General features: G+C 34.4%; 1 protein-coding gene across 1 annotated transcript in view; it reads right to left on the bottom strand.

Moving 5' to 3' along the window:
* The window catches only part of PDE3A (phosphodiesterase 3A), a 313,671-nt gene that overhangs the window by 119,217 nt on the left and 178,997 nt on the right, over window positions 1–15,457 (bottom strand). Inside the window, exon 2 of the mRNA XM_060112140.1 lies at window positions 5,451–5,501. Coding sequence (XP_059968123.1) covers window positions 5,451–5,501 — 51 coding nt within the window. The remainder of the gene's footprint in view (window positions 1–5,450; window positions 5,502–15,457) is intronic.

Raw genomic sequence — 15,457 nt, 5'->3', positions numbered from 1 at the left:
TTCGTTTGGTATTACTGGAAATGCTGCCAGAGAAAAGAGTTCTTCCTGCTGCTGGAAGTTTAACCATCATTTAGCATCTTCCCTAATTTGGATGATCTACTATTTGAGACCACATACTTTAAAAAAAAAAAAGAAGAAAATATCAGCCTGAAAGCTGTGAGCTGACAAATTATGTCACAGAATTATTGAGTAAAGGGTAAAGAAATCAATTTTAATTAAATTCTTACTGAGTTTGAAGAGTTACATACAATTAAGTGTTGGAATTTACTTGAAGTAAGATATGTATTTTTCTATATAAGTATTTGATATGAAAGGTACACCTTATCATCTGTGATAATGCACATATAATGTTGGAAGGTGACATCAAATTTGAGAAAATCTTTTATTTAGCAAGCATGTAGGAGGAAAGCCAGGAGAAGTTTAACTCTATCCTGGTAATGACGAATGCCCTCAATATGAGCTGATCATTTTTATCCTCTGAGTTAAGGCTGCCTTTAGGTAAAACTATATACTTCCTTCCTGAAGGCCAAAGTCATTTAGTTCAATTTTTGACTCCTCAAAGGCTAAAAACAGTTCCTGACATATATTGGTGTTTTTTGCATTAAAGTAAAATACGTTAAAATTTGTCTTGCAGGCTACCCACTCACATCAGTCATAGCCCACTGCTTTCTACCAGATATGTTCACACATCAAGTCAGTCCCGTTTTTGGAAATCTAAAACAAATGTACTCCATATATTTTCTACCATTCAAGGTTTTCCACTATAATATCCCCAAGTTTATGTACCCTTTCTCTAGCAAGAAAACTGAAGTCATTAGGCTCAAAGTATTTCTTTCATTTCTGTGCTACCTGTCCCTATTTCTTCTCTCTTTTTCTGGTATAGATGTGCCTACTTTCTTTCCAAAACTTCTTCATTTGTGCTTTTTGGTGGATCTATCCAGTAGTTCATTTGAGAACATGGTCAGTTTTTCTGAACTAGGGTAAATGGCGGAGTCTAGGGTGGGAACTGGTGGAGTGTGAGAAAAACACATAAACAGGTGTCAAAGGGACCAGCCCAAAGGACCACACTGGGAGAAATTGCATTCCCTTCCCTGGACTACACTATTTTCTCAGTCCTTAAATAGGTCACTATTTAGAATTTTCAGTGTCTTCTTCTCTCTACTGATTCTCTTTCTTTGCCATTAATAGTTATTAAGACATACATCCCACCTTAGCATAAAAATAAATTTTCCTCACTTCTGCTGCCACCTATTTCTCTTTTGTTTTATTGAAGCACAGTTGACTTACAATGTTGTGTTAATTTCTGCTGTACATCAAAGTGATTCAGATAGATAGATAGATAGATAGATAGATAGACAGACAGACAGACACATTCTTTTTTATATTCTTTTCTATTATGGTTTATCATAGGATACTGAATATAGTTCCCTGAGCTATACAGTAGGAACTTGTTGTTTGTCACCTCTTTCTTAATTCTACTTTTCTTTTAAAACAAAACTCCTCCAAGAGACCTTTCCACTATCTCACACTAATTCTCTTCTTAATTTCTGTATTCTGCTTTTCCACCTATTCTTGACCAAAAATGCATTCTCAGAGTTCACTTATGTCCTGCTCATCACTACATACAAAAGCATTTCCTACTTTTTTTGTTTTCTTGAAACTTTGGTTGTGGTCTCAGCTTCTTCTGAGTGTAACTTGACAGTATACTCACTACTTCGGGTTCTGCATTACTTCTTCCTCTGGTCTCTAGTGAGCCCATGTACATGCTTTAACTCCCTCCCCAGGCTCCTCCCAGCCCTTACACTGAGTCTCCCTCAAGAATGAGCCTTTCTTCTGTTTTTCTCTTTTAATATCCTTCTTCTGGAATCCATTGTCTAATGTAGTTTGATTATCACACAAATGACTGGCATTCCCTAACCGACATGTTCTGCTTTCATCTGGCTACAGAGCCCAGAACAGCACCTCAAGTATTTGTCTGAAATTCCCTTTTGGAATTGTCATCTTCACTTCTCTCTTGACACTTCTAACACTAAGCTCATCATCTTTCCTGTGAACTGGCCTGTGTTACTGGGACTCATTCTTCTTCTTCTTTTTTTTTTTCCAAAACAACTGATGTATATTTGACCTAAAATATCTTAATTTCAGGTGTAAAACATAGTGATTTGATATTTTTATAGATTATACACTATACGAAGTTATTATAATATCATTGACTATATTCCCTTTGCTGTGCATTACATCCCTATGACTTATTTTTTTTTTATAACTGGTAGCTGGGACCTCTTCATTCCCTTCATCTGTTTCTCCCACCTCTCTTCCACCCTCCCCTCTGGAGACCACTAATTTGTTTTCTGTATCTTTGAATTTGTTTCTGTTTTGTTATATATGTTCATTTGTTTTGTTTTTTAAATTCAACATATAAGTGAAAACATGAAGCATTTGTCTTTCTCTGACTTTGTTTTGTTAGCATAATATCGAAGTACTGGATTACAAATTCTTAACCCTTCTTACTTCCTCCTCATACCTGATCAATAAAGAATGACATTCCCTGGATCATTCTTTCACAGTAGTTCCTGCAACAGTCCCTAGGCAGTAAGTGTTTATAAAGCAGTTATAAAGAAAATTCACAGAAATCCAAACAATCCCACACTTTTCCAGTTCAGACTTTTCCTCAAGCTTTTTTCCCTTTCCCTCTTTGCACTTCTGAAACCTTACTACCCAACCTTGAAGGCTCACCTCAGATACCACCAAATTTCCCAGTTCTACTAGGCATAAATAAATACTCTCTTCCACCTAAACTCTTATCACACTTTGTTTATATACTTAATTTTACATCTACCACTCTGCCTTATATGCAAATTACCTACTCAAGTATTGCTCTAGGGCTTCCCTGGTGGCGCAGTGGTTGAGAGTCTGCCTGCCAATGCAGGGACACGGGTTCAAGCCCTGGTCTGGGAGGATCCCACGTGCCGCGGAGCAACTGGGCCCGTGAGCCACAACTACTAAGCCTGTGCGTCTGGAGCTTGGGCTCCGCCATGGGAGAGGCCGCGACAGTGAGAGGCCTGCACACCGCGATGAGGAGTGGCCCCTGCTCGCCACAACTAGGGGAGACCCTCGCGCAGAAACGAGGACCCAGCGCAGCCAAAAATAAATAAAATTTTTTAAAAAATTGCTCTATTTCCAACCATACCTTGTAAGCTCTTGCAATGCAGTAAACTTGTCACTCAGTTTTTCTTCAATGAGACCTACCACAGTGCTATCCACATAGTAAGTGTTTAAAAACCTGTCTTCAGTTAAACTAAATTGAGATGGGATTGGAGTAAGGCCTTGTCGTAGTCGTAAAATATTTAGAGATCTGTGTTCAAATGCAGTCTGTCTGAAATTCCTTTCACGTGGCCGAAAGGCTTTAGACATAATGTCCAAGGAAATGGTAGCAAGATAAGAAGGGATCAATCATCTAAAACATAAATATACTGTCTTCCCCACCCCACCCCCTCACAGTGGAGAATCAGAATTAGATAAGAGGTTACTACTTTTCTGCTTAATTGACTTATCTGGAATGTCCAAAGAATAAAGTATTCTGTTGTAATTGTTATCGTTTTTATTTTTTGGTGTGTGTTTTTGCTTTTGACATTGACAATTTTTTTTTATCTGAGTTGAGGGTCAAGGGGAGACAAAGGTATAACCCATTTCGAATGCTTATTTAGCTAGTTGAGAGGTTCATGAAAGACCTTGATGCTGATAACGGTAGTTCATGCAAGAACTTTCTAGTGCCTTTGCTTTTCAGAATCATCTCAAGCTTCTAAATATAATCAAACTTTATTTATGAAAATATTTTTCATGTGTATGTGGAATTCTGAAGTTTTTTCACTATGTGCAATGGCTGGAATTCTAAAAATTTTCATTCTGGGATTTTTTACGTTTAAAGTTAACATAAAGCTGGGCCTTTGTGACATTATATTTCAATTTATAATGACAGAGTGACCAATCCAAACTTGAAGATAAATTATATCCAAATAGGTTACATGGCGAGTATATTATATGTTTTTTCAACAAATTTGAAAAACTAACACTACATTACTTTGAAAGGGCATGTTCTCATCAAGTTGCTTGGTGTGTTCTGGTTCAAAATGTCTTTGGTGGCAATAATCAGAAACCACAGAGACTTTTACTGGTGCTCATCTTTACTTTTGATTGGTCTAGAATTACAAAGCATCCACCATGCATTAATTTCATCATTTCATTGCCAATTTTGCCTAAAATTCTGATTTAAAATAGTAAATGTATACAGAGGGAGAGTTGCCAGAGAAAATGGAGATAAGGAAGTGACAGTGAGGGAGAATGAGGCATAAATCCTTTTGGATAATCCTAATTTAATTGGACTGGTTTATATTATCTACTAAATTGATAATGGACAAAAATAAAACCACAGCTATTAAACTCTCCACTAAAAACAACTGACTGACTTGGTTGTATTTTCCTAGTGACTGAAATGAAACTGTTGTCCGTGCAATCTTAATGACAGCACAGGTCATGTCAGCTTGGTAAAACACTTGGGAGACGCTCACATTTCACAATGATCTTTCATATACGGTATCACACAGTAAACTCTCTCTTAACCATATTTTTTAGTGGCAAATAAAACATGTGAGCAGCAAAGATTAAAATGTTCCACCCACTTAATTTTTTATTTAGCATGTTTACAGTCAGGTAAGCACAGGCTGCTAAGAGAGAAATGATTTTTACCTTTCTTCACAAAATACCCTAGGAGGAGAGACAATTTTCTTAGTGTAAAACTCAGCCTTTATTCTGTCAGACAAAGTAATTATGGAAGCAAAACAAATCCACATTGTCTAATTAGGTCATTAAAAAGCATAAATGCGTCATGGAAGCTTTTCTCCTTGCCTAAGACATAAAGTAAGACAATGAGAACAGTCTGGTAATATAGAAAGTTTTATAATTTGTTTCTTTCCAAAATAATAGATCCTTTCATCTTTCTATGTCCCTAAGATGAAGACAGTTCATTTAGAGACAAAACTCTGTAATTAGTTTAGGGTTTACTCTCATTATATTTCAAAATATTTAACCAAAACCAGGAAGGTAGAGAAAAGAAGAAAATACATAGAAAAATTTTCAAAGGAAGGGAATAAAATCAAGAGAGTAGGTTGCTGATCAAACTGTATTCTGCAGAGACAAGATGAATATAAAATCTACATTCATATAAACACAACCAGTCTGGGATACCAGAAAGCTCTTCAGAGGAGTATATGGGCATCTGCCTTTGGGATTTGAAACCTGACTTTAATTACAGCTAACTTAAATAAAAACAAATGGCATGATTCTTTTGTCTCTTCCTCTCTCTCATTACTATTATTTCATGAGTTTTAGAAAACTCATGGCTCAAAGTGTTAAGAAACAAAATGCAAAAAAGGAAAGGAAAAGAAACCTACCTGTGATCCTCTTGGCCCTCGTTTGTGGTCCCATTCTGAATGTCCCATGAGCTGTAAGATAATATAATAATGACAGTAAATTAAATGATACCTATTTTACATGGCAACTATTTCTACTCTTTCTTTTAAAGAATAATGAGGTTTTTGAAATCTATGTTTTAATAGTAGGGTATTATATTGACCTCATGAGTAAATTAACATACCTGAAGTAATACACTTCTGGTTTGATAGCTAATAGTTCAACTACTAGTTGTTTTGAAGATATTTTAATATCACTGTGTGACAAAATGAGTCTGCTAATGTACAGCTTTATGGCTGTCAGGAACATTCTAGGTCAATGTTAAACCACGTTAAGCTTTATTTTCATACCATTAAGCTTCTAGTTTATTAAGAAAATATAGTACAGAAATCTACTAGTGTATAGCTTAGTCTACTGTCAAGAACTACAAGAACCAGAAGGGCAAAATATTTCAATCATTTTAAATTTTGCTTCAATAATATCATAAAAATATGAGAGTTCAAAGAAGCAAAATTATTTAAGGTGAAATATGCCCCCAAAGTACAAAATGTAAATTTTCATAAAAACAGAGACTAAAAAACATTATCAAGTTATTCCCATAGTTGTAATAGTCCTGAGCTACTTTGCTTCAAAGCATAATATTTATTTATTGAAAATAACATTTAACTTGAAGGGCATTAAGAAAATGCAAGATACCAACTGAGAGGAATAAAATTCCATTTCTCTGTCCAGTGTACTCACTAGTCATGTGTACCAATGGAAGAACTCCTTACCACTAAGAAGCTAGCATGCTAACAAGACATACTATAGAACATACTTCTATACATTAACTTTTCTGTACAACAGCAGTGACTCTTCAGTAGCTATATCAAAAAACAAAGAAACTGATCACAGTAGCAACAAAAAAGTAATATACTTTTGAACATTATCAAGAAATGTTTGATAACCATACACAGGAAATGGTAAAACTTTACTGATAAACATACAATGCTCCTGGTTAAGAAGAGTGAATTCAATAAAATTATTGTGTTCATTTTTACCTAAATAAATTTACAGGTTTAACTCAATTTCAATCAAAAGCTGTTTGTATTTTTTTAAGAAAAAAAATGGAAAAACACAAGCACCTAAATTTTATCTGAGAGAATGAACTTCTAAGAATGAAAATATTAGAAGAGATGAAAATGCCCTAGTGGTTATTGAAATGTATTATAAAATTTAACTCAAATTATAGGATAGTGATTTAAGACTCAAAATACAAATAAATGCAATGTGGTGGACAGTTCTGAAATAAATTCAAGTACATGTAGTAACAAAAGGTAAAAAAGAAAATATAAAAATCAATGGGTATTTGATGAATTATTCAACAAATGAAAAAAGAAAGAAAAAATTGGAGCTGAACCTTACAATATACATAACTTCTATATAGATAAAAAGAGTTAAAATTTTAAAAGATCAAACTATAAGTATAAAATAGAATAAAATCAAGACAAATACTTAAACTACTTTGGAATATATAAAGATTTTCCAAATTAAAAAAAAAAAACAGATGAATTTATCAGACTACATGAAATCTTCAAATGTCTGCACAAATGTCAAATTGGCAAAATATCTGCAGTAAATGGTAGGTAAAGAATAATATCTTCAGTACACTAAGAACTCTACAAACTTGCAATAAACACAACTCTAATAGATAATTGGAAGAAAGGATAAGGACAATTCACACAATAAATATCAAGCCAAGAGGTTTACGGGAAACAACTGACTTTGTCGGAAGTGAAAGAAATTCAGTATAGACAATAACAAAAAACTACTGTTGCCTATTTTTTAGCAAATTGATAATGTAGAGTATTAGGTTAGGATTTAGGGAGATAAGTATACACATGTATTGCTAGCATATAGCATATATATATTGAGATATATGCATATATATATAACACATAAATATAGACATGTACCATGTATGTCAACTTTAATACATATTACATACTACTAAAAATTCATACACTTTGACCAGTAAATAAAATCGTTAAGAATCTAGTAGTTATAATGTGCTAATCACTGTGTTTCCAACAAAAGGGTAACTATTCAATAAATTATAGTATAGAATATAATATAGCAATTAGAAATTGTGTCCACCTAGAGGAGTGGGATAGGGAGGGTGGGAGGGAGATGAAAGAGGGAGGGGATATAGGGATATATGTATACGTACAGCTGATTCACTGTGTTATACAGCAGAAACTAACACACCATTGTAAAGCAATTATACTCCAATAAAGATGTTTAAAAAAAATTGACCTTCAGAGCCTTTTAAAAAATTACATGAGAAATGCTCATGGTATAATAAGTGAAAAATACAACTACGTCATTTTAAATTACTCATTTTTAATAAGACAGTCGATTATTGCAAACCTTAGAAGTATTACAATGATTTAATTATAGTTTGGCTAGCACGCAATTTTAGGTAAATTAGCCCAGATAATCATCACATAAAATTGAATGCTTAATGGATATTTCTTTAATGCTTTAATGTTTTAAATTTGTAGATTTATTGGCAATACACCTGCTAGTAAATATTCATTAATACTAATTTAAAGTTAATTATAATAAGATTAAATACTAATCAACCAATGAAATAGTCTGATTCAGAAACATAAATTAAGGATATTTAAGTAATTATTCACTAGAACTATCAAAACAATTCTTGACAATTTCAACCATTGTCCTACTGAGACTTTGGGAATATCTTTCATTAATAACAGGGAGGTGAGATGCTTGCATTGGCAACTCTAAAGAGATAATAAACTTGAGTACTAGACTGATAAATAAAAATGATTTTTAAGCAGAAGGCTTACCTTCTCCTCTCTCTCACTATTTTATCTAAATCTTCTCAAGAAAATAGGTTATAAAAGGCTGTTATGACTATTACCCTCTTGCTAGTGAATTTAAATGAACAGGGTAACTTGGTAAATTCTACCACGCATGAGTATCACAATTAAAAGAGGTAAATACATCAGAAACACGAATTGTCATCCACCTATGTGAATTTAAGGGGGAATATCTGATGATGACAGATACTAAGTCAAGAACATAACATTTCTCCAAGATCAGAACTAAGGTAAGAAAAACACGGGATTCACTGCCCTCTGCCATAAACTATCTTAAAGACAATTTTTAGTCAAAGAACAAAAACATCCAAAATGCAGACTCATTTGGGTCATCACTTACTACAGAAGAGAAGATAATTTACAAACCAGAACTTATAAACCTCCAAAAGTTTCACTCTCCAACCTTTTATTTTAAACTTTAAAATAGTAAATTTGCCAAATGTGTTACGTATCAGAGAGTTATTTCCTTGCAGTATACAATAGACTAATGAGAGAGATTTAGGCTAAGGGAATTTTATTCCACTGTAACATTATATATTTATATTATCTATTTAATACCATGATTATAATATATTTGAAAGTCTGAGTTGACAAAGCATGTGGTAATATTTCAAAATGTATTTTAAAATGATACTGCTGCTACTTTTTTATAGGTAATAAAAAGTTACATAAATCTACATGCTCTGTGAAATATTCAAAAAATAAAAAAACTGTGAAATGAGTAAGATCCTGGAATGTTCTCTATTCAATAAGAAGAAAGGCAAAGGAATTCAACAAAGATTGTATTCCCTTTGGACTTGAGGAAATCACACAAGGGTTTTATCATTAAAAAAATTATCTATTGATACCTTTCATTAAAAAAATCTGAGCCAAAATTTAACATTACTTCAGGGTTGACTATATGGGGTTTGTTACAGTATTTTCTCGCATTTGTTTTTTAAATGCAGAGAAAGGCAGGGAGGGCTGGATAGGGTGTCAGGACTCTGCTTCTTCCCATGATTATTGTATACCTGGCACAGAAAGGGGAGTGAGTATCAGCTTCATATTAATACATGACAGCATTTGAATTTTTACCCTATTTACAGACACAGAATTTATTTTACTGTCATAAGAGCACTGTCCTCAGATCATGGATCCAGGACTAAAATAAGCACCATGTTTTCAGTAGCCTTTTAAAAAAACTATCCATAGTATGATAAACTGCCTGACTTATTTAATATTACAGATTATTTAAGTTAAAATGAAGCATTTGGCTGCTGGTAAGTATTCCTATTAAAGCAGAACCATAGAGCTAAATGTTTTAGAAGTACAGAGATACCTCCTTAGCCCAACTCTCTTAACTAACGATTAGGACAAATGAAAAAAAGTGGTCAGTTATAATAAATAGTAAAGAGGAGAGCTTGCATAATAAGTCAATGAATTACAGAATTAAGTGCAAACTGATGTTGATGTTATATCAGTGAGAAAGTTGAAACATCCTTTGAGTCCATAGGTAGGATTAGTGTTAAGTTGCATATGTCCATTGACATATCATGGGATTAGATAAAAGACAGAAATGGGTCATGGACAATGAGGAACAGAAGTAGAATTTGTGGAATCATTTTTTTCTTTTTGCAACTGAAGTCACTTCAATGGACTACACTTTCAAGATAAGTGAAGAGCAGAATGATACTTAGGCCATTCTGGGAAAAGAGACAAAAAGTTTATTAACATGATGTGACTCTTTTTGGAGGAGGAATGCTTCTGATTTTATGATCAATTGAAATGTAAAACAGAGAAAGAGAGAGAAATTGAAATGAAAAAATGAATAATAAATAGGAAATTCAAATATATTCTGGTTGATAAAGAGTACCTGGCTTAATTCAGGAAGAAAAAAATGTTTGTCTCTCACCTTCTATAAAAAATACCTTCTTGGCTATTTAACTATGATTATGTCTATGGGTAATAACACTTTAATAAACATCTCACCAGAAGGTTTGAGGATATATAGGTCACCAAGGTTATGCCTACACACGGCAAAGAGAAGGAATTCTCCGTAAAACTGTCTATCTTTCCTTCTTTCTCAGCTCCCATTAATCAGGATGGGCAAAATGAAGATGCTTAAATTTATTCCTAGGAAATAAAATATACTTCCTTTCAGAGAAACACAATTTGCTATGTAAAGTATTTTGAAAATCCTAACTTCCTTGACACTAAGTCATTTTCATCCTTATGGAATAAATTCTTCTCTCTTTTATTTATTTTTTGTTTCTTTTTCTCTTTTATTTTTAATAATAAATTTCTACATCACAGCCTTCAGCTAACAGTATGTTACACAGTACTTAGTTCCAAGGAAAACAAAAGTGCTGCCAAACACTGAATTTAAAAAGTTCACAGGAGAAACAAATGAGAAGTTAGCATGGAAACAAAATGGTTCTGTCCAAGCAGAGATATTTTTAATAATAGCATGAGAAATGCAGAGTTGAAAGTGTGTTTCTGTAGGTAAAATAGTTCCCTTTCTTGTTTATATTTTTCCCTGTGCTATGTTCTATTATTTTTTGTTTGTTTGTTAATATAAACATGAATACCTTTTTAGGGACTTTTTGGGCAAAAAAAAAAACCACCTCACCAGACCTATTACTGAAGGGATGTAAGCTGCAGGAAACCACAACTAGATGCAAAATTTAAAAAAAAAAATACTTTCCATGTATTTAAAGAGGCGAGCAGTTTTAGATATGAAAAAATGTAATGATGGAGAGTAACAGTCGCACTGTTATCCTAAAGTTATTCTCAAGTAAACTATTATTCTACTTTATTTGTTGAAAACCTACAGAATGGGAGAAAATATCTGCAAACAATACAACTGACAAGGGATTAATCTCTAAAATATACAAACAGATCATGCAGCTCAGTATCAAGAAAACAACCTAATCAAAAAATGGGCAGAAGATCTAAATAGACATTTCTCCAAAGAAGACATACAGATGGCCAACAGGAACATGAAAAGATGCTTAACATATCTAATCATTAGAGAAATGAAAATTAAAACTATAATGAGGTATCACCTCACACCGGTCAGAACGGCCATCATCAAAAAGCCTACAAATAATAAACACTTGAGAGGATGTGGAGGAAAGGGCACCTTCCTACACTGTTGGTGGGAATTTAAACTGGTGCAGCCACTGTGGAGAACAGTATGGAGGTTCCTTAAAAAAAGATCTATCATATGACCCAGCAATCCTAGTCCTGGGCATATATCCAGATAAAACTATAATGTGAAAAGATACATGCACCCCAATGTTCATTGCAGCACTATTTACAATAGCCAAGACAAGGAAGCCACCTAAATGTCCATGACAGATGAATGGATAAAGATGATGTGGTGTATATATACAGTGGAATACTATTCAGCTATTAAAAAGAATGAAATAATGCTCTTTCCAGCGACATGGATGAGATTATCATACTAGGTGAAGTAAGTCAGACAGAGAAAGACAAATATATTACATCACTTATTTGTGGAACCTAAAATAATGATACAAATGAACTTATTTACAAAACAGAAATAGACTCATAGACATAGAAAACAAACTTATGGTTACCAAAGGGAAAAGTGGTGGGAGGGATAAATTAGGAGTCAGGGGTTAACAGACACACACTACTATATAGAAAATAGATAAACAACAAGTACCTACTGTATAGCACAGGGAACTATACTCAATACTTTGTAAAAACCTATACAGGAAAAGAATCTGAAAAAGAAAAAATATATATACTCATATATATATATATATATATATATATATATATATGAGTATATATATGAATTACTTTGCTGTAAACCTGAAACTAATAGATTTTAAATCAACTATACTTCAATAAAAAATTACAAAAAGAAAATTACTATATTTTTGAAAACATAAAAATAATATATATACACTATAATTTATATATTATATATATATGAATATATATTCTGTATAGTACATACATGGAAGTAAAACATAAAACCCTCTTTTAATGTAATCATTTATTCATTAAACAAATATTTATTGTGTGCCTATTATATGCAAGGAACTCTTCTAGACATAACTTATATACTAGTGAACAGACCAAGATGCATCTCTCTTCTCCTGGCTCTTAAAATTCTAATGAAAGGAGATAGAATGTACACAAATAAACACAGACCAGGTGATGATAAAGCTATAAAGATGCCTAGAGTAGCGTAAAGGATAAAGAATGAGAGGCAAATGGTGGGTCGGGGCTGGGAACAGAGCTAATTTTATTTAAGTAGATCAGGGAAGTCCTTTCTGAAAAAGTGACATTTATCAGAGACCTGTATAAAGTGGGAGAGCCAGACTCACAGGTATCTGGGGGATGGGCACGTGAGACAGAAGACAAAGAGGTGCAAAGGCCCTGAGATGGGAGTACAAGTGGTACAATTGAGGAGCAGCAGAGCATCCTTCACCTAAAATTTTAAAACAGTTGGATCTTTTAAATCTATATTTGGTATTTACTCCCTTCCTCTGGTATGAAATTGTCCAAAAAAGTTAGTCATTAACTCCACTAATTAAAAATAATAAAGTACCTTCTCTAGAGAAATACTCGTGGACCAGGGATTCTCCCTTCCCGGATCTCTTACTCAGTTTCATTCAATACAACAAGAATTTATGAAGCATATACGATATGCCACAAAGGCACCCTTGTATTAGTCATAGTACAATTTTGTTGTCTCTTTACACATCGGTTTTGTTTTTCAAGAGTCATAAAATGCGTAAGGGCAGGGGCTGCCTTTTAATTGCAGTTACTATGAGAAGCCTGGGACTTTCAAACTCATAAGCAAATTAAAGCTCTTCTTTACCCTTGGCATGTTCCCCTTGGATTCTTCCCTTGGCATACTCTTTTCATAATCTCCTTAGTACTTATGCTTTCACTCTCTAGGATTCTATGTAGGAAGATGGGCCTGGACTGCCCACTCCCCTGCCTGCAGGGCCCACTAGACAGCAGTCCCCTGGCCTGGGATGATCCATAATGGACAGTGTAGACCAGTGCAGCTCCCACCTAGTCCTTTTAGGGGAACTGCTCTTAATCCTTGATGTTTCTTTCCTTCACCTCTTGTTATCAATGGGGGTCAAGGCTATATTGTGCTCTGCCGAAAAGGGAACTGAAAACCTGTAAATTTAATTATAAAGGAGGGTAGACCTTTTCCAATACTATCTCTGTTGGGCCTTTTGAGGCCCCACACCCCAGCGAAGAACCCTGGAGGACTGGGTGACAATGTGGGGAGCCTCAGGGATTTTCTTAACTACTTTGGCCTATGGTCCAAATCAAACACAGAATTCCTGGGAGATTCCATCAGCCTCCTTCATGTAAACCAGATACCATCAGCAGCCTCAGTTCTCACCCAGAGCCTAGCTTCACTACCACCATTTCATCACATCCTCACCCCCCCACATGCTAAATCCATTCCACTCTACAAGGCATTATCAAGTGATGGGGACATGATGGAAGAGCCAAGGGGAGACCGGACATGATTACACCACGCAGAATACTGCGAAAAGCCACTCAAATATCCATCAGGTATCTCAGAGGGTGTCACAAAGCATTTTTGTTTATTTTTTTATAACTGTTACGACCTCTTGCCCTTTACTCCTGGCGGGGGGTGTGGGCGGGAGGCACGGGGAGGGAAATGAGTCTTTTTCAGCTTAAAGGTCTCAACCTTTCATGCCTCAAGGATCCTCCCCCAGAGCTAAATCTCATTTTTTTTATCATTCCCCAAATAATTTAGCTTTCTCCTATTCTCCCCATCTTGAATCTTCCAGACAGATTAGCAGGAGAAAAAGGATTCTTTAGAACTGACCCTCCTTAGAAAGCACTGAGAGCCTGAAAACAGTAAAGCACTACATAGGACTGAAATCAAGGGATATTTTTTCCTTCCACAGTTGGTGATAACTACTTAAATTCCATTCACTTGGCAGAGAATAAATCCCTGATCCTAACTCAGCGTTCCAACCCAGCAGCCAGTATAAATTTCATAAACACAGGGGAATGAGAAAACTTCAAATAGAAAGAAATTCAAATATTCTGGAGTTCGAAATCCCAGCCTCTCTACTGTTAAGTCCTGTATCTTTTTCTGATAATGACAATAATGATGCTCCCACACTTTGGTTTAGAATGTTTCCGTAATTCTATTTCTGTTCCTGTCATCACAATAACAATCACTACCCTAAACCTATATGCGGCTATTGAGCTACAAAGCTTCCATTATTTTTACTTAATAGATCTTGACTATGTTGATTACATGGAATTTTTGTATTTTTTATTGCTAATTTGTATTTTGGGTACTATGCTACTAATAATGCAATCACAACAGTATTGTGCTTAAGCAGTGTTCCCCTATTAGATATTTTATAAAGAAATGACAATACAGTAAAACAAGCTTGTGAAATTCTGCATAATATAATTAGTACTTGGATAGTCCCAATTCAAATTAGCGTTATTAAAGTTTGGTGAAGTATTAAACAAAGGAACTCCATTTAAATAACGTTTTCAACACATTTGAACAGAACACTTTTTTTTCGAAAGAGATTAACAGCTTTCCATGGAACACATTCTGAGGATTTTTTTTTACAGTTTTCTTAATGTTTTCTTATACATTTTTTTTCATTATCAAAGAATAGAGGCATATAATTCTTACTTTATAAATATGGAAATGAGTAAAGAGAAGTGAACTTGAAACATAGCCACTAGCCCACTGGATGGGTTAAAATTCAGTTCTGCTGACTACAAATCATATACTTTTTCTACTGTACAACCTTTAACAATAAATAATTATTGAGTTCAAACCAAGTATCAGGTCTTGGTCAACTAAGTATATTGGTAAGGAAAAAGAAAAAGACATGGGATTTGATTTGTCTTCATGGAACTCATGGTGGTAGTTAATGTGATAGACTTATTTCTCCAAAATCCATTTTCCACTCCTAGTCTCCACCTCCTTTAAAAATTGTGGAATATGGGGGCCTCCCTGGTGGCGCAGTGGTTAAGAGTCCGCCTGCCGATGCAGGGGATACGGGTTCGTGCCCCGGTCTGGGAGGATCCCACATGCCGCGGAGCGGCTGGGCCCG

This window comes from Mesoplodon densirostris, chromosome 11, assembly GCF_025265405.1.
Source record: "Mesoplodon densirostris isolate mMesDen1 chromosome 11, mMesDen1 primary haplotype, whole genome shotgun sequence".
NCBI lineage: Eukaryota > Metazoa > Chordata > Mammalia > Artiodactyla > Ziphiidae > Mesoplodon > Mesoplodon densirostris.
Note: the sequence above shows the minus strand (reverse complement) of the source record. Positions and strands in the feature narration are given on the sequence as shown.